The sequence below is a fragment of the Spermophilus citellus genome, assembly GCF_964194105.1.
Source record: "Spermophilus citellus genome assembly, chromosome: 13".
Lineage (NCBI taxonomy): Eukaryota > Metazoa > Chordata > Mammalia > Rodentia > Sciuridae > Spermophilus > Spermophilus citellus.
The window spans coordinates 53,579,156-53,601,929 of NC_138193.1; the positions used below are offsets into that span (position 1 = coordinate 53,579,156).

The following is a 22,774-nucleotide window of genomic DNA, read 5'->3' on the forward strand; positions in this document are numbered from 1 at the left end:
CAAGGAGGAGGAGAAGGAGAACAGAGGGAGAATGGGGAGGGCAGAAGTAGAGGGGAGAAGAAGAGGTGGAGGAAGGAGAGGTGGAAGTTGCTGTTCCATCACATAAGAAACTATCCTCAACCGTACTTTTACAAGGAAAATGAATTTTGCATAAAATGCATAGCAAGAAAAAAAGGAAACCAAATGCCATATAAAGTAATTCTAACAAAAAGGAGAATAGCATTCTCTCAGACAACGAAAACAAGTCAGAAAAGAACCCACCGAGCATATCAGAGGGTAGCCCACTCTCAAAACCAGCTAAGAGACAGTATGCCATGAGAGGGGAATGGGGAATTATATCATGGATACAGCTTTCTTTTTGAGATGGTTTAAAGTTTTGGATTTGGATAGTGGATAATCCTTGAACAACATTGTGCATCTACTTAATGCTATGGAGTTATCCACTTGAACTTTATGTTCCACAACAGAAAAAAACAACAACATAAATGGAAATTAGATGATATGGTAGAAAACAAATGAAGACTGAACTAAAAGGGAACACAGTGAATGAACATAATAGATAATGTCTAAAAAGAAAAGAATTTTTTAAAAAAATCAAACAGATAATTAAAAGTATCCCAGAGACCTAGTAAATATGAAAAGCAAGAAATCCAAGCAAATTCCAGAAAGAAGAATGCAAATAAATACACATAGGAAATTAATATGTCATAAATATGACATTTCAAATCAGTAGGACAAATTATTCAAGTAATTGTGATATATACATTTTGGGGTTAAATAATATCTCTGGACGGCTCCAAAAATTGGAAAAAGGTGATGTCTCCTTTGGGAAGAGTGGTGAGGATGGTGGCTAGAAAATTGGAGCAAATGGGTGGATTTCCGCTGAGTACTCTTTTTGCATCTTTGTAACTGTTCTGTCAGGTGAATATATTACTTTCAAATTTTGAATGCCAGAGTTCAAATCCCACATGTGCAGTTAAATGGTAGTTCTTACCCTTGAGAAAATTATTGACATTATTTATGAAATGTCACGGGGGGCGGGAGGGCAGAATAACTTTGAGCCAAAAATTCTCAATCAATGTAAATTACAAGTAAAGACAATGCAATGCCCACCAGGGATGTATGGATAAACAAATGTAGTATATCCATACAATATGATAATAGGCAGTCTTAACTGGGGAGGAAGGACTCACAGTTTACAACATGGATGATCCTTGAAAACAGTCTTCCAAGCGAAAGAAGCCCAATATAAGAGGTCACATATTGTATGATTCCTTTCATATGCAATGTCCAGAAAGGGCAAAACCAGAGGGATTAATGGTTGCTGGGGCCAGGGGGTGTTGAAAATGTGAATAACCTCTAACAGGGACAAAGTTTTCTTTTGGGGATTATGAAAATGTTATGAATTAGAGAGTGGAGATGGTTACAAACCTCGTGAAAGTACTTAATGCCCCTAAAATGAACTTTGTTAATGATGAATTTTATGTGCATTTTATTTTAAGAAATAATTTAAAATATAAAAGTACTAATCTTTCGATGGTCATGGTGTGCTGCCTCCATCATCTTCTTGCCCCACTCCTTTTCTTTCCTATCCTCCCACTGGATACCTCACCCTCTCTCGAGTCAGCTGTGCCCCAGGATTGTCACCTCGCACAGAGCCTGCACACCTCAGCCAACCCTTGGGCTTCTGGGTCCTGCAGCTATTGGCAGGCTGCTCCCTGCGCATGCGCACTCTGCTTGCATTGGGCTGAGATGGACGCCAAGAACTGATTTATTTTCTCCTGAACTTCCGTTGATGGCAATAGTCCCTGAAGGCAGCACGCGCCAGAATCAATGGAGGAGAGCTTGGCAGGACTCTCAGTTCAGTATGTATCCCCCTTTCAGTTGTGATCTCTCTCCTCTACCCTCTACCCCACCTCTCTAGGCGGTGCTCTGAAAGCCAGGTTGGCTGCCTGTGGGACAGGCCAGGTTGGCTTACCAACACTGAGGACTCCAGGACACAGGCCTCAGATTGAGGCTTTGCTTCTCTGCATACAATTTGATCCTAGAGCAGTAGATCATTAGTAAAGTGTCAGAGTGATACTGGCCTTGTGTGTGAAGGTTAATTCAAGTAGTGCCTCTCTGCTGCCCTGGTGCATGAGTGTTGAGTCAATGGTGATTTATTCCAGGCCATGTTCTGGGTGGGCCTCATGCTGCTGCAGTGCACTAGGCCAAGTCCCAGATTATCAGCTTTTCTCAGGATAACTGTGAACCCTTGCGGCTCCCCTGGTAGAGTCCCCGTGTTTTGTATCCACCTTTCCCAGCTAGGATCTTCAGGGACTCAAACATGGTGGAGATGTGTCCTGAATCTTATTTTGTAAAATGCCTTCAGGTAGGTCAATAGACCTATGCCTTTCTGCATGAGAGTTTTTTGAGAGATTTTTGCATTTCTTCTGGTCTGCCTGAACCCATCTCCTACCATTTTCAACATGATTCACCTTTTATCATTTTAACCCAAGTTTCAAACATTGTGTTATTGGTCTGCCATTTTTCCAATTCCTGATTCTTCCAGTAAGCCCATACATCTCTCTTCTTTTTGCCTTCCTAGTGCTGTATCATATGCCTTCCTCTTTTCCCCATTCCTAGCCTTTACCCCTGTTCTCCTGGCCAACTTTCTTCTCATGCAGGCTGTGATCCCCACCTCTACCAAACAAAACCACACATAACAGCCATTCTAACGCAAAAGTCCTGTTTATTATCTATTAATCAATTCCACTACATGTCTTTATTCGACATTATTGTCTTAAAAGTATATTGGAATGAGTACATATTTATACCTCTATGAGGAAAAATGTTTATAGCCAAGTGGTAACACATGGACTCTATTTTACCAATTAACTAATTCTATTAAAGTACTTCATTCAATTTTATTAAATTGTATTAAATTTATTTGAATGAATAAATTTGTGCCTACATATCTACATATTATAAAAATTTATATCTACATATGTGTAGAAATGCTGAGGGCCATTACCAAGTAGGAAATTTCCTTGCCAGCGTACCCTATGTTAATGATTTCGCTGTTGACATTGCATGTTAGGTGACCCTGCCCAAGGACGAGGGTGGATCCAGGATTAGGGTGTATCCTGCAGTTTGAGGAAGTATCCTGGTCCTTGGATTAAGGGCGTTCCCAGTTTAAGACCTTGGATTTTAGGGAAGTTCGATGTTGAGGATTATTGCTGCTGGAATTAGGGCGTTCCTGCTGCCTGAGCTCTCATTGAGTTCTCGTGAGATTCAGAGAGCATTTTGGGAAAAAAGCCTCGTGGAGGAGGTGAATTGGGTGGCAGCAGAACTGGGATTGCCCCAGAACGTGTGTGGAGGCCGGTGTGAGTTCGGGAATAAAGAATTGCTGTTTGAATCTACAAAGCTGTGTGGTGGCTCGTGATTCTGTGCCCAGCCAAGACTGCTGCATTTGGTGGCCCGTACGCGGGATGTCTGAAGCTTGGGGGTAAGTGAATTTGCTCGCTCCTGAAGGAGAGCAAAAAAATGGGTGACTATTTCGAAAAACAATGTGTTCTTGTTTTGATTTATTTTGTTTTTGTTTCAAGTTGCCTGTTCCTAGAACTTTCTCAGGCAAACTGGGGAAAATGGTTGACTCGAGGTTTGAAGTTGTTCGCCTCCGAGGAAGAGAAATTGTTAGAGAAAGGAGGCACCCCAGTGAGACCAAGAACAGTTAGGGCATATGTTGATACAATACAAAAATGTAGCCCATGGCTTTTTAAAGACGAGTTATTAAGTCTATCAATGGGCCCATCATGGTATCCTGTAGAAGGATTTTTCTTCAACAAGAAAGAGATGCTAGTTCTGTTTACTATACTTGTCTAAGATCTTGGTTTTTACAGACATCTGATTAATTTACAAAGCTAAAGTGTTAAAATATCAACCACTAAATATAAAATCAAGTGCTCTTTACTTATTAAGTTCCATAAAGTAATATATTTAAACATTATGTGTGTTTTCATAAATTGGTAAATGGAAAAAAGTTTAATATTGCTTTGGTCTGTGTCTTTGCTGAAACAAGGTTACTAAGTCTTAAGATTCTATCGTGTAGTTTATATACAAAGAGTATAAGAAGTTTCAGTTGGGTTTCAATTACAATATTATAGTACCTTAAAAAACATGAAAGTATTTCATCTTATTAAAGTGGAGTAATTTGTCTAAATTCAAAAATTTTATAAGGGTTGTTTCAGAATGTGAATTTATAAAAAGGGTTAATGGTTGAAAAAGATATAAAAGGATTCAAGATGTGGAAATATATTTTAATATAAAAGGTTAAAGGAAAAAGAAATGTTTTTAGATGAGATAATCTCTGTGTGGTAAAGTAAAAAGTTGTAAAATGCCATTTTAAAAGATTTTGAGGAAACTAGACTTAATTTAAAAGCTTGAGAAAGGAAGAAAGAAGAAAAAGGTATTTGTACATGGCAGATTGAGACAAAGCTTCTTAATGGAGAAAAAAATAGCCTTTGGTTGAAGGGCAGCCATGTAAACTAACATTAAGCGATTTAAACAGAATCTAAGCCTCGTTTAAAAGAGTAAAGCTGTAGGTGGTGAAAAGGTACATTTAAAAGTACAGTATAGATGATAATTGAAGGCTTTAAAAGATTAAATTGAAGGTGGTCGAGATACCTTCATGGCGGAAAAAAGATTGCTTTACTCATCAAACTATTACTTATTTAACCAAAAAGAGGGAGATGAGATAATCTTTGTGGTAAAGTAAAAAGTTGTAAAATGTCTAAATAAGTTGCAAAAGGCTTTAAAAGGTTAAATTGAAGGTGGTTAAGATGCCTTCATTATGGGAAAAAAAAACCATGAAAATGGGAAGATAATAAGATAAAAGATATTTAGATAAGAAGATTAAAAATTTGAAGTGAAAAACTTTAAAAACAGAAGTACAGAAAGGTAAAAAAAAAAGAGAAGATGTAGAAAGATAAAAGATATAGGAAGATAAAAAGATGTAGAAAGACAAGAATTTTAAACCCACAAAATAGGAAACAAAAGAAAATTAGGAGAGAAAAAAGCAACTAAGGGTAAATATAAAAACCTTAGAAGAAAACTAGAAGATAGAAATAAGATTGAAAATGTCAAGTAAAGGTATTTCAGATAGAAAATGCAAGAGGCTAAGACAACTATGGTTTAAAACCACATCAAAAAATTAAAAGGACTAAAGTAATTCTAAAAACTAAGGCAGAATGCTTTTGAATGACTTAAATTTAAAAGGATCTTATAGGGGTATATATCCCCCAAAGATAAACTTAAAATAACCCTTTTTACTCTAAACTTTTAAATTTGGATTCATCAGGACTTAGTGCTGCGGAAAGACGTATGTATCCGAAAAATGTACATAAGCCTAAGGTACTTTGGAAAGATATTCTAACAGGACAATGGAAAGGTCCGGATCCAGTTATTGTCTGGAGTCGGGGTTCCGTTTTTGTTTGTTTCCACAGGGAGAACAGCAGCCGATTTGGACACTAACTAAAGCAATTTCTACAGACCAAAAAGAAGATGATTTGACTCAAATCCATAACAGCTGATATCCAGAGTTCCAGCTTGGCTATTCTTACATCTGCGACAGTGATTAACCACGGTGCTTTTTTCAATATCTATTTTATTATTGCATTTTTCCCACATCGTAAAGTTCTATTTTATTTTTTGAGCTCATACAAACCTAGGTTAATGTTTTTCTGATCAGTTTTATTTTTTGACTGTGTTTTATTTTTTGACTGTGGAGTTTTTAAACATTGCAATAGAGATTTCACCTAGGTAAAACTACAAGGCCTTTATTGTCTTATGTGTTGTATGTTATGTGTGTTGTATGTGTTGTATGTGTGTATGTCCATATTTCATATATGAGGAGCGCTCATGAAAAAATGGATCCGAATTTTTTTTTTATTCACGTGATTTAAATGCTTTAATTTTAATTAGGTAAACAGCTGTTAAGGATTGTTTTTAAAGGTGGTTAACAGATCTGTTTGCTTACTAATTTAAATTAGGTAAACAGCTGTTAAGGATTGTTTTTTAAGGAGGTTAACAGATCTGTTAGTTTACTTTCACCTTTCCTTTTCATTATATTTAATAATTCTGTTCAGGATAATGTCTCTTTAGCATCATTGCCAGAATTCCCATCTCCATCCCAGTGCCGGTGAAGACTAAGATAAAACCAAACTACAGCTTCTATGATAGCCATCACAGTAACTGTATAAACTGATGCATCAATGAATATAACTCAACAAGTAATGCTCAATCAAGGACTTGATTTACTTTGGGAGGAAATGGACATATTGATAGACTTCTCCGATTTGAACTGCCTGCAGAACTTGCCTGGACTATATATCAGTTGCATGCATTGTGAAATATCGTCTGGTGCAGCGAATTATGGTACTGCTGGCATATCTTTGCTGATGGTGTCACCAGTGATGCAATTTCCTTGCCAGCGCACCCCATGTTAATTGTGGTAATGCTGGCATATCTTTGCTGATGGTGTCACCAGTGACGCAATTTTTCCAAAAGAGCCATCAATTGGCTTGGTGTCGTGGCATTTCTGTATCCTCCTCCCTTCTACTAGTGATGGTCTAAAATTTGGGGGCCAACAGAGGTGAGGCAAAGAACCTCACCCCCCCACTGGCACCAAGGCTAAATTTGGGGGCCAACAGAGGTGAGGCAAGAACCTCACCCCCCCACTGGTGCATAGGCCTATCCATAAGCATGGCTGAATGCTGGACCGGTAGTCAGTGACGGGTTGATCTGATTGCAGTGGATTCAACCTAAGACAGGAGGCTGACGCCTAAAGGTCAGTTTTCCCATGACGGGTAAGAACCATATGTTGAATTGGACAACCTACCAGGCACGGTCCTTAAGCCACATTGCTTGTTGTTTAATTAATCAGAAGGGGGGAGATGCTGAGGGCCATTACCAAGTAGGAAATTTCCTTGCCAGCGTACCCTATGTTAATGATTTCGCTGTTGACATTGCATGTTAGGTGACCCTGCCCAAGGACGAGGGTGGATCCAGGATTAGGGTGTATCCTGCAGTTTGAGGAAGTATCCTGGTCCTTGGATTAAGGGCGTTCCCAGTTTAAGACCTTGGATTTTAGGGAAGTTCGATGTTGAGGATTATTGCTGCTGGAATTAGGGCGTTCCTGCTGCCTGAGCTCTCATTGAGTTCTCGTGAGATTCAGAGAGCATTTTGGGAAAAAAGCCTCGTGGAGGAGGTGAATTGGGTGGCAGCAGAACTGGGATTGCCCCAGAACGTGTGTGGAGGCCGGTGTGAGTTCGGGAATAAAGAATTGCTGTTTGAATCTACAAAGCTGTGTGGTGGCTCGTGATTCTGTGCCCAGCCAAGACTGCGGCATAGAAAACTATGTAATCCCCAAGCATATCAAAAAGTCTATTACTTATCTCTCAAACTATTCTATTACATATCTTTATTCAACTATCTTAACACTTAAAAATGTATCAGTGTATAACTTTGTATCTATGTAACTCTATATATGTAGAAACCTATTTGGTATTCAAATGATACCATAAAGCCTCTCTATTATTTACATATTAATCAATCTTATAGCATTTCTGTATTCAACTATATTACATTTTGAACTGTGTCTAAATGAATAATTTTGTATCCATCTATCTATGTATATATGTGCAGCACTATTTGGTACCCATGTAGTACCCAAAGGCCTCTTTATTTTCTATCAATTCTCAGTGGTACCAGAAGGCCTTTTTATTATGTGTTAGGGAATTATATTACATTTTTATTAAACTTTGAAAGCATCTGAGAATAAATAAATGTGTATCTCTCTATCTATATACATGTGGAAAACGATTTGTTCCCTAAGTGGCACCACTGATCTCAGCAGCTCTTACATTATGTAGCCATAGTAGCGAGAAATCTCCATCTCTCTTTCCCTCTCAATGAAACACTGCACTCTCCCCAAAGCAGTGTACTTGGCAGCATTCTCACGCTCTTGTTGAGCCTTCTTCTTCATGGCTTCCCGCTCTGGCCTCTGCTGTTTGGTGATGGGAGTTGATAGTACTTGCCCAGGAACATTGGGTTTCCTCCATGGAATTGGTTGTAAGGCAAAGTCTTTGAGGAGATATTGGTTTTGAGGCTTGGGAGGTAGTGACTGGGGCTTGGTCCCAACAGTGGGAAGGGATTGCCGCTGGAGAGATGTGCAAGATGATGTTTTGTAGGGTGCAGGCCCAGAAGCAGCAGACCGAGGGGCACTAGGCTGGGTAGAAGTGGTCACACCTGACTGAATGGCATGGGGCAAAATGGGCTGAGCTGGCTTGGCAGGATGCATCCTAGGTGGGTTGGCAGTAGCTGGTTGGGATTGGTTGACTGCCATGGGTTGAGCTGAGCTAGCGGGACTAGGCTGGGCAGGATAAGCCACAGTAGGTCTCCGTGAGGCCAGAGACTGTGGCCTCCGGTTGATTACTGGTCGAGGTAGAGGTTTCTCCTGGGTCAAAAAAGGCAAAGGTACCAATTTAACCTTCCCAGGTGGTGGAGGCTCATAAATTGCTGAAGAGGGACTCTCTTTCAGCGCTGATATCTGGATTCTGGGCTTTGACTTGTGATTTCTCAGGACCCTTAACCACCTGCCATGGTTTCATAGCTGGGCATGGACGGGGGTCTTGGGTACTGCCTGAGTTTCCCGGGGCCCGGAAGGAAGAGAGCCCAGTTTTCTTATCATTCTTCTTCCCCAGTGCGTGGAAAACCTGCACCGACTCCAGCATGTGCATGCCAAGACAGCTCCGAGGCTTTTTAAAGGTCTCTTGGCAAAGCTCAGGTTGGTTCCTCTTCCGCTTTAGTTTGGGCACAGTTGGCTTCTCTTCTGCCTTGACTTCGTTATCTGGCTTCTTCCTCTCCTCGGCTTTCCTGGAGTTGGTTTCTCTGGTCCTCTTAGCCTTGCTGTTCCTGCAGGATGCAGCTTTCTGAGTTTTGCTGTTAGAGTGCTTGGCTGTGTGCACAGGGGCCCTACTACTGTCTGCATCCCTGTGAGCAACTTCTCCTAATTCACACTCTAGGACCCTTGGCTGCATTTTGGCCTGAGGAGTTCCTTCAGGACACTCTGAGGTTTTATGTTTGTTGTTCCTCACTGGATCACTAGGACCCTTTATGGCACTTGTGATTTCCTGCCCCTGATTCACCATGATGGCTCTGGTATCATTGGATTTTGTTATTGTGGGACTTTCTGGTTGGTCAAAGTCTTTCAAGGAACTGAAAAGCTCAGGAAGGTGAATATCTCCCAGAAGTGCAGTGAGGTCTGCAAAACCACTGCTAAATTCAATCTCATTTTCAAGTGTGCCTTGGTCCTCAAGACTCAGGCCTTTCCTTTCTAGATGGATATTTTCAGAATGTGGCTTCTCCTCTTGGTCCAGAGGACCAATGGAGGCCAGAAGCTGGTGGATTTCAGGGATGTCTAAAGGGAGTAGTGGAGGATCCTGGTTCTCCATGGCAATCTGGTAGGCATCCAGCGGCTCTGAGAGCATAGTGTTAATCTCACACAAATTCTTAATCTCTGTTTGTTCCTGGCTTTGATTTGGGGGCAATGCCAAGAAATCAGTAGAACTCTGGACTGGAGTTTTTATGGAAATGTCCCCAAGTTCAGATTGTGAGTTTCTCTCAATTATTTGGCTTTTTCTGTTTTTGCAGCCATATGGGATTTCTGGCGGTGGTGGCGGACAAAATGTCTGTTTGGGAAGTTGCAATCCCAAGGAAGCCTCCATCCCTAGGGAAGTTTCCATCCCTGCAAAGGAATCAAGGACGATGGTAAGTAGGATGCTCCCCTTCCCAGCTACACACTATTCAGGGAAACCACCTACTTTGGAGAAAGCATTTCCATTAGCTCTTTTTAAGGACCACTGACAGGTATCTGTTAAGAGTTCCACGTTAGTTACAGGTGATCCCTTGTAGCCTTACTTTTGGTCTGGTCCATCACCATGGCAGCATGTGTTTCTGCTACAGCACTTGTCTCCTCTGTGGGAAATACAGAAAAACTGTTTTATGAAGTCTTTCGATCTCATATAGGGGCCCCTCAATTCTCTCCACTCTCCCCAGAATGTAAGAACACTTAACACCATGAACTAGGAGAAGGTGGAGCTGTTGCTCATGAAATCAATGTGAATGGTAGGGGGTTTTGGACTCCTGCTTTGGACAGCATCTCTACATATAGAGGTTAAATCCTGCAGTCAATTAAGGAACAATTAAAGTGTCACCCCCTGATATGTGTTGATGTATTTTTCTAAACCAAAGTAAAATTAGGGAAATATATTTATAGTGTGGATGTGTAGCTGGACTGAGTGCAAAAATAGTGAACAGCGGCTTCCTTCTGTGTGCTCCTAGAGGTGTCTTAATAGCATGGAAGGCCATTAATGCTTTCCTGCATGCTTATCTTACAAGTCTGAAAATGAGGACTGCTGAACAAGTTTTTTTGTTAAAATCTCAAGACTAAAATTCTGGGGATCTTGGGATCACAGCGGAAAACTGGACCATCCTTTCGAATGGTAATCTTATTCCTTCCCCTTCTTGCTGTTTGTACTCACCTTGAAAATGTGTTCCTTCTATACTTTGAGTGGACACAGAGTAGTAGGTCACAGGTGTAGGGACTGATGGTAGGACATTTGTGGGCTGAACTTCCTTCAGCACTGTCACCATTTCTGGTTGAGGGGCAGCGGCACTACTTCCTGCATATGGCACAGAGCCATAGGACTGCAGGCAGGGGCCATGTTCTCCAGAGAGCAGAGTCCCCAGAGTGTTTTGATCATAGTAGTAGATCTGGCTTCCTTCTTGGTGGGGTAATGAGAGGCTATGTCCCTGATTTGGAATCTGAGTTAGTGTCACCTGGACAAGCCTAGCAGATAGTTGTGGATACCCAGGGATCATGATATTGGATTCAGAAGTTTTGTCATACTGGGATATCATAGACGGGGAAGAATCTGCTGTGTTCTGGTCAGTGACAGATTAAAGTCCCCGAGTGTAGATGAGCTCTTTTCAGCACTTCCTGGCATATACCACTCAGAAATACTTGGGTAGGAGGCAGGTGCCATGGGAATCTGGTTCTGGCCAGTAACCCCAGACACCATGGATGTGCTTGCATGTTGATAAATGTAGGCAATGCCCATGAGTGGCTGGAAGGAGGTGCCACAGGTTGAGGGCAGTAACCATGCTGAAGTGGCAGCTGGAGCAGAGGCTGTGGAGAAGTTGCAGACACTTCCTGTCAGGGAAGCTGCGTTGGTCACACAGGAAGAGAGAGCTGCAGAGAATGTGCAGTTCCATGTAAAAAAAGAATTTTGGAAATTTTCTGTAGGAAGAAGAGGGTGGTGAAATATTGATGAGGCAGGCAGATTCTTATGATATTCGAGGAACAATGTCATCTTAATATTGTAGTAGTCAGGAAGGCCCTCATACCAATAATCATTGAGAGACCCCAAATAACTCCATTCAGGATAGCTGAAAGTACTCTTCTGATTTCCTGCTTTTTCTCTCAAATTGTGCACAGAAATCCCAAGTGGTCTGCTTCACACATTGTTCCCTAAAAGCATCCTTCTACCTGTCCAACCTTTCCTTTGAGCCTGCACTAGTGTTGACTCATGAATTTTCCCTAGAACTGAAGCATTTTCGAACTCAGAGAAAACCCCAACATTACCAGTTAGCAAATGAGTACACCAAGGGTCAGGGAAGTGAGATCGACTTGTTCAAAATCAGCAACAGGTTATGGAAACCTACTCCCTGGCCAGGACTCTTGTTCCAAAGACCAAAGTCTGGAGAAACAGAAGTTTGTTTTTTCCCTGTTCATACTAAAGTGCACTTTGCTTGTGCACTTTGCTTGTGTAGGTCACATGAGATTTCCTAGAGCTCAGTTTTACCATCCAAATGATAATTTAAGCATCATTCTTTTCCCTCTTCAAGCCTATGTGCTGATGCTACATGAAAATGACTACCTGATTGGGCTGGGGATGTGGCTCAAGCGGTAGCGCGCTCGCCTGGCATGCGTGCGGCCCAGGTTCGATCCTCAGCACCACATACCAACAAAGATGTTGTGTCCGCGAGAACTAAAAAATAAATATTAAAAATTCTCTCTCTCTCTCTCTCTCTCTCTCTCTCTCTCTCTCTCCCCCCTCTCTCACTCTCTCTTTAAAAGAAAAAAGAAAAAAAGAAAATGACTACCTGAAAGTAAGTTTCTCAAGAAATGATTCTTGAAAAAAATTGAAACTTTCTGAGTTTCAGGTTACTCATCTTTAGTGTCGTTATAACAACACCAACAGTGATAATTCATGGATGAATAAAAGTGACATATTACATAAGATTCATATGGGTGTTGGGTTTGTGGCTCAGTGTTAGACCACTTGCATAGCACATGCAAGGCCCTGGGTTCAATCCTCAGCACCACGTAAAAATAAATGAAATAAAGGTATTGGGTAGAATTACAACTAATAAATAAATATTACAAAAAAGTTTCATATTGGGAGAGATACTGTATGATCTGGAAAGATAGAAGCAAAAATAGAAAATAGCACAGAACTAAAAGGAATGACTAGATAGTAATGAACTTGTGGATATGTAGAAAAAGGGAGTGCATAGCAAATTTGCTAAGAAATGAAGGTCTGTTATCATGCATACAATATTAGGAAAGTGAATATGTCTCTTGGATTTTAGTGAATACAGTTAATCAAAACACAGGCCACTATTGGACGTGATTTTGAGTGAATTTTCCACCAGTACATATAGACAGAGAATCTATATCCAAAATGTTTATAATAAGCCTCAAAATTAGGTAAAAGTTTACAGATGGGTAGCCATGTGGAAAAGCGAAAACCGAAGCCAAAACCCACTTGAATCTGGACATGGTGTGGTGGGCCTCTGGTCCCAGCACTTGGGAGCCTGAGGCAGTGGGATTCCAGGAAACCAGGAATTCAGAGTCACTCTGGGCAATTCATCAAGATCCTATCTGAGAAACCAAATAAATTGTGCTGGAGATATAGCTTGTGGTGGCATGCTTTCCTATAATGCATGAGACCCTGTGTTAAATCCTCAGAACTGGAAAGAAGAGAAGAAAGGAAGAAAGAAAGATTGAATGAGAGGAAGGAACCAAGGAACAAGGAGCAAGGCAGGGAGGGAAAGAGAGAGAGAAATGGAGGGAGTGAGGGAAAGAAGAAGGGAAGGAGGACAGAACTAAGGAAGCAAGAAATTTTGTACATACTAGAGAAAAAAACAGTAAGTGTAAAGTAATTTCATTACTGTGCTTGTTTACCTTCCTCTAACGATTACCCACACCAAATAAAAGACATTAATTCCACTAGGTAGATATTTCAATTAATATAAACACATTCTCTGATAGTCATTTCAGTTATAAAATAACAGAAAAAATGCTTTAACAAAATCATGGAAGCCTAGTGTATAAGCATATTTAAAGGTAAATCTTGTCCTTGTAGTCTGAGAAAACCATCACCACTATAATAAAAAAAGAAAATTAAAACAAATTTTGTCTTTTATTCTGACATTTTCTTCTCCCTTTATATTAATACAAAATTAAAACAAAAATGTTTGAGCTACCCTACTCCCCAGCCCCAAACAATTATTTGAAATGTAGACAAAACAAAAAGTCTTTACATAATTACTTAAATAAACTTGGAATTAGGGTGTGAGCTTGAATTTTTATTATTATATAGTTGTTTCTTTTGATTATTAGATTTAGAAATCATCAATGACTATCTGTATATAGTCTGTTTTAGAAAGAAAACGCTTGTAAAGATGAAAAACAGCTCCGACTTGACAGATTATATCACACAAAGGAATGTGTCCTTCTGATGCAGGTTTGGACAAAACAGTTTTTAGAAATCCCTGTAGTTTAAAAATCAGAACAAAATAGAACATGGAAAATGCTTATCCCCAGCTCTGTCTAGAACCACTTTCCTTAGCATGTTTGGAGGAAGAGTCATTTTTTTGTATATTATTTTTTTGTATATATATATTTTTTGTATAATATTATTATTATTTGCTAACAATTCATTCAACAAGTATGTATTGAATAACAGTCATTTTAGCATAGATATGTTTTAAAAGAACTCTTCAAGGAAGACTCATTTTTAAAACATACTTCTTAAATGTTCATGTTCAAAGAGTCAAAGTCATCTGTGTTCAAAGGGGCCACAAAAAAAAACAAACACCAAACATCCAAATGTGACTTTCCTAATAAACTGCTTTCCCCAGTGGTACCCTAATTCTAACCTTAGTTTCCTTGCTAGTCCATGAACCTCAACATTCTCTAAAACAGCCTCACTTAAGATTTCACTCTATACTCTCTGCGTTGATTTAAAATCTTTGCTTCTCTTTCACATCCATCCCAACCAACCTCTTTTTTCTTGAGAACATCATGCTCTTCATCTCTGTTCTTCTGACATTTTCTTCTCCCTCTTATATTTTCTTCTCCAGAGAGTTCCTGTTGCTTGGTCCCTAATAGTCACAAAATTGCTTCCCGAGAACATCTGCCTTCTTACAGCCCTGTCCTCCTGCTCCCCTCTGCCTATTTCTCTTTTCACCTAGTTTAAATAGAAAACTCCCAAATATGTGAATGTCCCTTTTCTTAATAGCACAGTCAAAATTTGAAATACTGAATTGGAATTCTTGGTAGAGTGATACTGTTACAGAGCAAACCTCTTGGATTCTACCCCACCTAGGATTTCTCTCTTTCAGTTGAAACAAACACACCCCCAAAATCTGATTTCCCTCTGTAAAAACATGCCCCTCAAGACTCAATATTAGAGAAGAAAGGGACCAGTGTGTTATCCTCCTGTAGCAGATGAGGAAACAGATTTTGTGAGAGAGTACAAGATGGTTCACAGTTCCATACCTAGAATATGTCAAAGTCAAAAGTGAAATTAGGTGTCCAGATTTCTAGTTCCATCTGTTCCCCTATTATTCTAAGCTCTTCAGACTCTATTAGTAAATTTAGGCAAAGTCTAATGAAATACTTTAAAAAGTTTCTTTACTCACCTGACATGGTCAGAGAAGAGGTCATATCAATTGCAGATACAAAGGATGAGGAGACCACCCCAGAGGATGTGTGGGCGGCTGAGGCTAGAGAATGCGTGTTTCCCAGTATGGAGTTCACTGGTCACTGTTTACTGGCCACTGGCCACTGGCCACTCTGATGACTGGTTACTGGTCACTGATCACTTGCGATGATCCAAATTTGTTTACAACTGCATGGCAAGCCTAAGATTCTAGCAGGTGGCAGTATGTTTGGTGGAAGAATGATGTCACAAAACTGGCCGTTTAAAGGTATGAAGTAGCCAATAGGGTGGTCAGACTCCCAAGGAGAAGGTGGGATTGGGTGGGGAAAATGACAAGAGAGTTGATTGGGTGGAGAAGGTGACAGGAGAGGTATAATAGAAGCTAAATGGCTCTCTGAACTGGTGAAACCCTGCAAGAGGCACACGGTAGACCCATTTTCACTATACTTTTGTTTTCTGGGAATTATTTCATTGTTCTATCTTTTTTTAATATTTATTTTTTAGTTGGACACAATAGTTTTGTAATTTTTATGTGGTTCTGAGTATCATATGTAGGGGCTCGAATGTTCTAGGCAAGTGGTCTACCGCTGCGCCACAACACAAGCTCTCATTGTTCTTTCTTAATGTTGATTAAAAATTATTCATATGCTATATATTATGTTTCACATCATAGTAGGTCTTAGTATGTATTTAGTAGTGTGAACATAATAGTATGTATATAATAATTTTATATTACCTGTACAGTTAATATCCGTGGATATGGAAGAAAGAGACATGTAGGGTAAGCAAGTAAGTGTAGTTGTTCTGGAACCATAGAAGTTGATCTGAGTAGTAAACTTACTGCTACTTTTAAGGATGAAAGAAAGAGATTCAAAAGCTTTTATTGGGCTGGGGTGGTGGCTCAGTAGTACAACACTTGCCTAGCATATGTGAGACACTGGATTTAATTCTCAGGATCACATATAAATAAATAAATGTCCATCAACAACTAAAAAATTTTTTTTAAAAAAAGAGCTTTTTTTTTTAGTCTTAGATACATGCAAAACTTTTATTTTATTCTTTTATTTTTATGTGGTACTGAGGATCAAACCCTGTGCCTCACACATGCTAGGTGATCCCACTACCACTGAGTCACAACCTCAGCACTAAAGAGCCCTTTCGTAGCTAAAGAGTATGGTAACGTTCTTCGAGTACATCCTGTAGTGAGTAATGTGGTCAAGGTTCTCTTTTAGTTTCTCCTTGAATCCTACTGTCTTTGGGCTGGGATGGGCCAGGTGGGACTTGTAACTCTTCTGCTCTCCTTCGCCCACCCCTCTTCATTGTAGACATTCTTTCATGGACAAGCTTTGATTTTTGCATTCATATACTCATCAATATTACCTTCTTCCAACTTACAGAAGAGGGCTCTTCTTTTCTGTGACCTAATTCTTTGAAAAATATACTCTGAACAATGGAAGCAAACACTCAAGAGGGGGAAGACCCAGCTCTCCATAAAATTTCCCTGTTCTATAATTTGGTTGTAATTCTTTCAGCCATAATTTCCTGTGCACAGCTCCCTGGATCATGTGGACATCCTGCCATCAGGCTCTTTCATTTGTAAGAGGCACTGAGGATCCTTTCTGTCTTTTTATGTAAAGTGAATCCAGTGTGGCAGTTACTGTGACTTCCTCTCCCTTGCAAACAGCCACTGTAGAATCTTGGGCTACTCACATTCTTTGTCTGGCATGCTTGGGTGGAAGGCCAGGAGAATCCTTAGAAGACAACATTAGGAGAATAGAAGGAAAGTGAGGGTAAATAAAAAAGAGGTTAACATTAATTTTTTTGTAAGAAACACGTCAGCACTCTTTGGTCTCATTTTGTGCTAGTTAAGTAGACGATGTAAGTTTTTATGGGAGGGATCCTGGGACTTTAAACCAGGGGCAATTTACTATTGTTTCACATCCTCAGCCCTTTTCAGTTTTCATTTTGAGACAGAGTCTCGCTAAGTTGATTAAGGCCTTGCTATGTTGCTCTGGCTGCTCTTGAACTTGCGAGCCTCGTGACTTTCTGGTATTACAGGTTGTGCCGCAGTGCCTATAATATAAATTTAAAAATATGTAATAGACAATATATATATATATGTAGCTAGGTACAAGGTCCAGAAACTGCCATGAATTCTATATAATGAACATAAAAATTTTAAATATTATTTTGTTTTATGTCATATCATCTCATTTTTTCACTCATTAGTGTGTAAACTATAGAGAGCTTTTAAAGGCTCTGGATTTTCAACTCACTTGGAATCCAATATTGGAAGATATATTGCATGTTTTTCTTATGTTTGAAGCATCATATATTAATGTGACCTGATGTATTTGTGGAGGAAATTAAAGAAATGCATGTGGAAATAGCATTTCTGTAAGCTATACTATACACTCAGGATTAAATGTGCTGGTATTCAGCCCAACTTGACCTAGATTACTTTTGCTTTTGACCCCTGTAAAGTGCTTATTTTACTAACTTCTCCTGTAAGTGGAATGAAGTATGTCAGGCCTATGTTGCTAATGATTTATATTTATATATGGACTGAGCTGGTTTGGCGGAGTAAATCAATCTATGGATTTAATGATTTTCCTTGGTGGTAATCTTTTATGGAAGCCTGGATGGATCTCTCTGGGTACTCCTCTAGATCCAGTGAGTAGATAGTGTGCAACTCAAGATATCAGAGCCCAGAGGAAGACAATTTCATATAAAGGATAAATACTCATATATAAAACTCATAATAAAGATAAAATATTGCATTAATAGGTGTATTTTCCCATCTCTTCCACTGCTTATTATGAAATATGATTTTTTGATGGTTGTATGTGGGATAATTCTTACTTTAGAAGGAATTGTGGAAGGTTTTCAATGTAAATATATAGCTGGAACTATGTAAAGTTTTTCAAGGTTCTTTTTATTGTATTTAGCTCAGGTTCATACTTTAGATAACTTACTTTTGTAAAACTGGTATGTAAGATGAGACTAAGAACATATAATAAGTATCTGCAAGCCTGACCATGCCCTGTGTTCTTATAGAATTCAGGGAATCCTTAGGTACTACAGGTTAAGGTGGTAGGTGTGAGACTGGTTGTTATGTGGTATATTACTTAGCTTTCTGTTACTAAAAAAAAAAAAAAAAAACACCTGACATAATCACCTTATAAAGAGAAAGGATTTATTTGGGTTCACAGCTTTGGAGGTTTCAGTTCATAGTCAGTTGGCTGTGTTGCGTTTGGGCTTGTGGCAAAGCAGCACATCATGGAAGGGAGTGCATGGTGGAACAAGCTGCTTACCTCATGATCGGGATGGAAGGGAGAGAGAAGGGTGGGGAAGATGAGGTATTGTGCCCCATTGTCCCCTTGAAGCCTAGGTCCTCGATGACCAAAAGATCTCCTACTAGACACCCCCCTTTTTTCCAGTGCTGGGGGTGAATCCAGGATCACTCTGCGCTATCACCAGCTACTCTTTTAAAATCTTATTTTGAGACAGGGTCTTGCTCAGGTGCTCATGCTGGGCTGGAATCTGAGATCATTCTTCTCATCCTCACAGTTAGCTGAGATTATAGACATATAATATTGTGCCTGGTTTAGGCCCCACCTCTTAAATGTTCCACCATTTCCCACTAGTGGCAAGCTGGAGACTAAGCTTTTAGGGACATTCCAGATCAAACTTTATAGCATATGGTAAGATGATTTCTGAGAGCAATAGAATTTGTACATCCTAAAATATTCAGGTCCAATATACACTTATAGTTAGGCAAATGCTGTTTTCCTCTCCTGGTCTCCAGGCCTGATAAATATTTTCTCTTCATAATTCAATTGCAGCTTGTAGTCTCAGCATCATCATAGACTCTAAAACAAGGCTAAAATGTGGTCAGAAGTACTAAAGAGCTTTAGTCCAACACTCTGGAACTTAGCATCAAGTCCTCCCCTGACCTAAACCCTCAGTTTTTATATTGAGGGTATTGTCCCAGGGACAATCCCATCCCTGCATTTTGTGCTGATCACAATAGCTGAGATTCATCTTGGGCACATACCTTCTATACCTGATGCCCTTCCATGTTTTCTCCATATTCTCTTTTTGGTATTCTTAAAGACTTGAAATGTTTTAGCCTCTATATGGTACGTAGGAGCTACCAGATACTGTCTCATTTTTTTAGTGTCAGCTACTTACCTGTAGCTGCAAATATCCCTTCCTCCTGTCTCTATTTTCCATTATAGTGTACTAGGTATTCGTGAATACATTCTTTTACCCTTGTTGGAACCACCCTTCTCCAAGGCCTACTCTTTGCCAGTTCCCATACTTCCTGGAGACTCTATCTTGCCTAGGTCTGGATTTTGTTGTGTCAACTATAATTGAGTTTGTTGTTGCCCTACTTCTGTCTTTTTGAAAACTTAAAGTGTAAGACCAACATTCCTACCCTAATTTCTGAGAAAATTGTGCCATATTTTATCCTTTTTATAACAGTTGTACCATGTATTTGTTCTAGCCTACTGATATGGACCCAGTTTTAATTATGGGTGGAATTTCAGAATTGTAAATGCTTGTAAGTTGAAAATTGGTTGGAATATGACAGTTCCCCAAATATGAAATCTAATGTGGTCTTTTTGCCCACTCCTTCACTCATTCAATCATTTAATAACTGACTTTTCTGACCATCAGTTTATCCAACTCAGAAATTGTGAAGATTAATAACAGTCCACGTAAGGTGCTTAAAAACATTAGAAAGAAAAAAGTAAAATTTACTTTTAAATACTATAACTATCATGATTATCTATGGTTTAATCTGGAATTTAGTCCTTTTTTCTGTCTTGAAACACACTGTTCTTTGCTCTTCTACTTGTAGTTGAATTCAGAGTTTTCCTAAAATGTTGAGTCCTGATGCCTGATAAGTATGTGCAGATATTGCACTGAGCTGCATTCTTAAGTCTCTCAGTTTTGGTTTGTTTTTGGTATTTGCTAAAACATAAGAGTTACCTACTTTAGCATGTTATGAAATAGTAACCCAGTAAAAGTCTGTCTAAGAATAGGAGTGTAGGTTGACACAATTTTGGTAGATCAATTAAGCAGTATCCTTCTAAATTTTAAGTTGTGTATCCTTAATTTTAGAATTTTTTCTAGGTATTTCTATTTCTAGATATAGTTGTACATATGTGTAAGGATATTGCATTGCATGGTCTGTAACAGAAGACCAAAACCTAAAACAAAAGTTTGTAATAACTAGAGGTCCTTCAACATGGGACCGGTGAAATAAACGCTGTTACTTTCAGTTATGTTACTTATAGTCCATTGCAATGCTCTATGGTCATTAAAAAACTTGGATACACGTATAAATGGAGAAAAATCAATATTTTAGGCACATGGTAGAGAACGTATCCTAAGCTGTTCTAATGTAAGTAGAGGATACACAGATATGTGAAAGTAGATATTTCTATAAGATACACAAAATGTAAATGTAAACACTGGGTCACATCTCAAAGAATACAGTAGGAACTGGGTGCAGAGGGACCTAATTTTTTATTGCAGGTCCTGTGCCATTTGAACTCAGTGCTCACAGAAACTCACAAACCTGTGCTACAGGCCTCCGGCCATAGATGGCGTTGTCGCCGCCAAAGTCCTGTTTGTCAATCTAGCGACTCAGCAAACCAGCCTGTGGTTCCATCACGAGGGGCGGTGGCGCAGGCGCAGTGGCAACACGCCTGGCACTGTGTGGGTAGGTGCCAGGGAGGCTCTTCCTACCCGGTATCTTGTTCTGGCACCCAGGAGCTGCCTGAAGTCTTTGGCCCTTTGACCCGCTGGCATTGGGTGGACGGCATGTCAGCAACCACCTTAATCAATGGCGTCATGGCCGCAGTGGCTGGGGCCGGGCACCGACTTTTCTGGACGTCTCTCAGCAAAGAGGAAAGATGGAACCCGCATCACGAAAAGGTAATATGCCCTGGGTGCTGGGGATGGCCCTTCTGGCTCTTAGCTTCTGGGAGTGGGCTCCATGTCTTGTATCTTAGCCTCTCACTGTCGCTGCCAAGAGCTTGGCACACAGGCCAAGCTGGGATTAGAGACTTTGACCCTGCTGCGCCACTCACAGAAGCTGAAAGAAGCTGTAGAGGTCTGTGAATTCGCCCACCCTTTTACAAGGGGAAGGCTCTATCCATTGCTCCTTGGGTCTACTAGTACTTTGAGGCGGGACTTGGTGTTGGGGATGCTCCTTGATCATCCAAATGGAACCCCCTCCTCAATTGAACCACAGAATATATGAGTAAAAAGATTTCAATTTGAGCCTGACTCGGTGGAGCACGCCTGTAATCCCAGTGGCTCTGGAGGCTGAGAGAAGAGAATGTGGAGAGGTGCCAAGGAACTCAGTGAGAGTTCAAAATAAGGCTTGGGATATGGCAGAGGGCCCCTCAGTTCAATCCCTGTACCAAATAAATAAATAAAATAAGAAAATAAATTTGAATGAATTTCTCAGTATCTGGAGTGAGACCAGTCTTGAAAAGTTCTTTTCCATTATTTTCAGGAATCACCAAAGGCAAACTGGAGCTTCCTAACAAGTGTCACCTGAGAGATCTTCCTGTAATCCAGATGGTTAGTGTTGAGACTGTTCATATTTGCAGTGAACCGGTTTACACCTTGAAAGCTTCCTTCCTCCTTGCCAAGCTTACATTGAGTCCCTTTCATTTGATCTCCTGAATATCTTTTGAATCAGCCAGCTTTTGAATCTCCTTCAACATCATAATGCAGGTCTTGCCTGACCTATGGCATTGGAGTCCAGTGGTGTCCATAGATCTATTCTTTCCATTCTTCCAGTATGTTTTTTGCAGAAATCTTTTAAATAGGTCATTACAAAAAATTGAAATTGAAATGGAACTGGAAGAAGTTCATAGTTCTCATAGACATCAGAGTAAAGCATTATTTTGAGAGTAAAAGGAATCTCCTTACATGGTCTATTGGGTCCTGTATGGTCTGGGATCCTCTCTGCCTCCCCAGCCCCATTTCTTGCTTCTCTTGACTTTCTGTGCTTCAGATATATTGAATTAACTATAGTTAATTTTAACTTGTACTATAGAAGTGAGCGCAAATATTACTTTTCAGGGTTGACTCCTAGTATTTTCAAGAGAAGTTCACAGTCCCTTTTCTTTGGAAGAGTTTTCAAACATAAAGTTTAAATTCTCTACCAACTGAATTTGATACTATTAAATGTACGAAGATGAAAACATCATGTTTAGTGAAAGAATTGAATTTAAACTATTGTCCTGTATTTGTTTTAATTACACCTCAGTATTTGATGCTGATGTTAGCTTTTGTCAGGGATGCAGAAGTTCTGACCATCTGATTTTAGATATTGCTTATTTCTGGAAAGCTTTGTTCTGTTGCCTTGGATCTGTTTTCCAGATGGGCAGATGGGAAGAAGGGTTACTATCAGGCAGGAATGAATAAGTTAAGTGGCAGAATGAGAAGCAGAGAATAGGGACATGCTCTGTGGGCTATGACTGTGGTATTCCAGAAGCCTTTATTCTGTGCAGGGAGACAAGGCTAACATACAGTTTGACTAACCAAAAACATATCTACAAGAGGATAGGGCAAACCACCAGCAGGAGGCACTAGACCTGCCTGGCAGCAGCACTTGCAGCAGAGGAAATGGGAGACAGGAGGCTTTCAAAGCTCCAGCAGGCATTCCTGCAAAGCACTGTGGGCCAGCAGGAGAA

The 22,774-nt window shown here is 39.9% G+C and overlaps 1 protein-coding gene and 1 pseudogene across 2 annotated transcripts in view; both read right to left on the bottom strand.

Moving 5' to 3' along the window:
* Nucleotides 1-22,774, bottom strand: part of LOC308632773 (centromere protein I-like) — a 358,828-nt pseudogene that overhangs the window by 282,714 nt on the left and 53,340 nt on the right. The gene's annotated exons all lie outside the window — the stretch shown is intronic.
* On the bottom strand, nucleotides 7,898-15,037 carry LOC308632406 (uncharacterized protein C2orf78-like; the record flags this gene model as incomplete). The annotated part of the gene is given in 7 exon segments (XM_081264491.1): nucleotides 7,898-8,567; nucleotides 8,569-9,784; nucleotides 10,581-10,998; nucleotides 11,001-11,278; nucleotides 11,281-11,320; nucleotides 11,322-11,338; nucleotides 15,031-15,037. Coding segments are annotated over 7 exon segments (2,646 nt in total).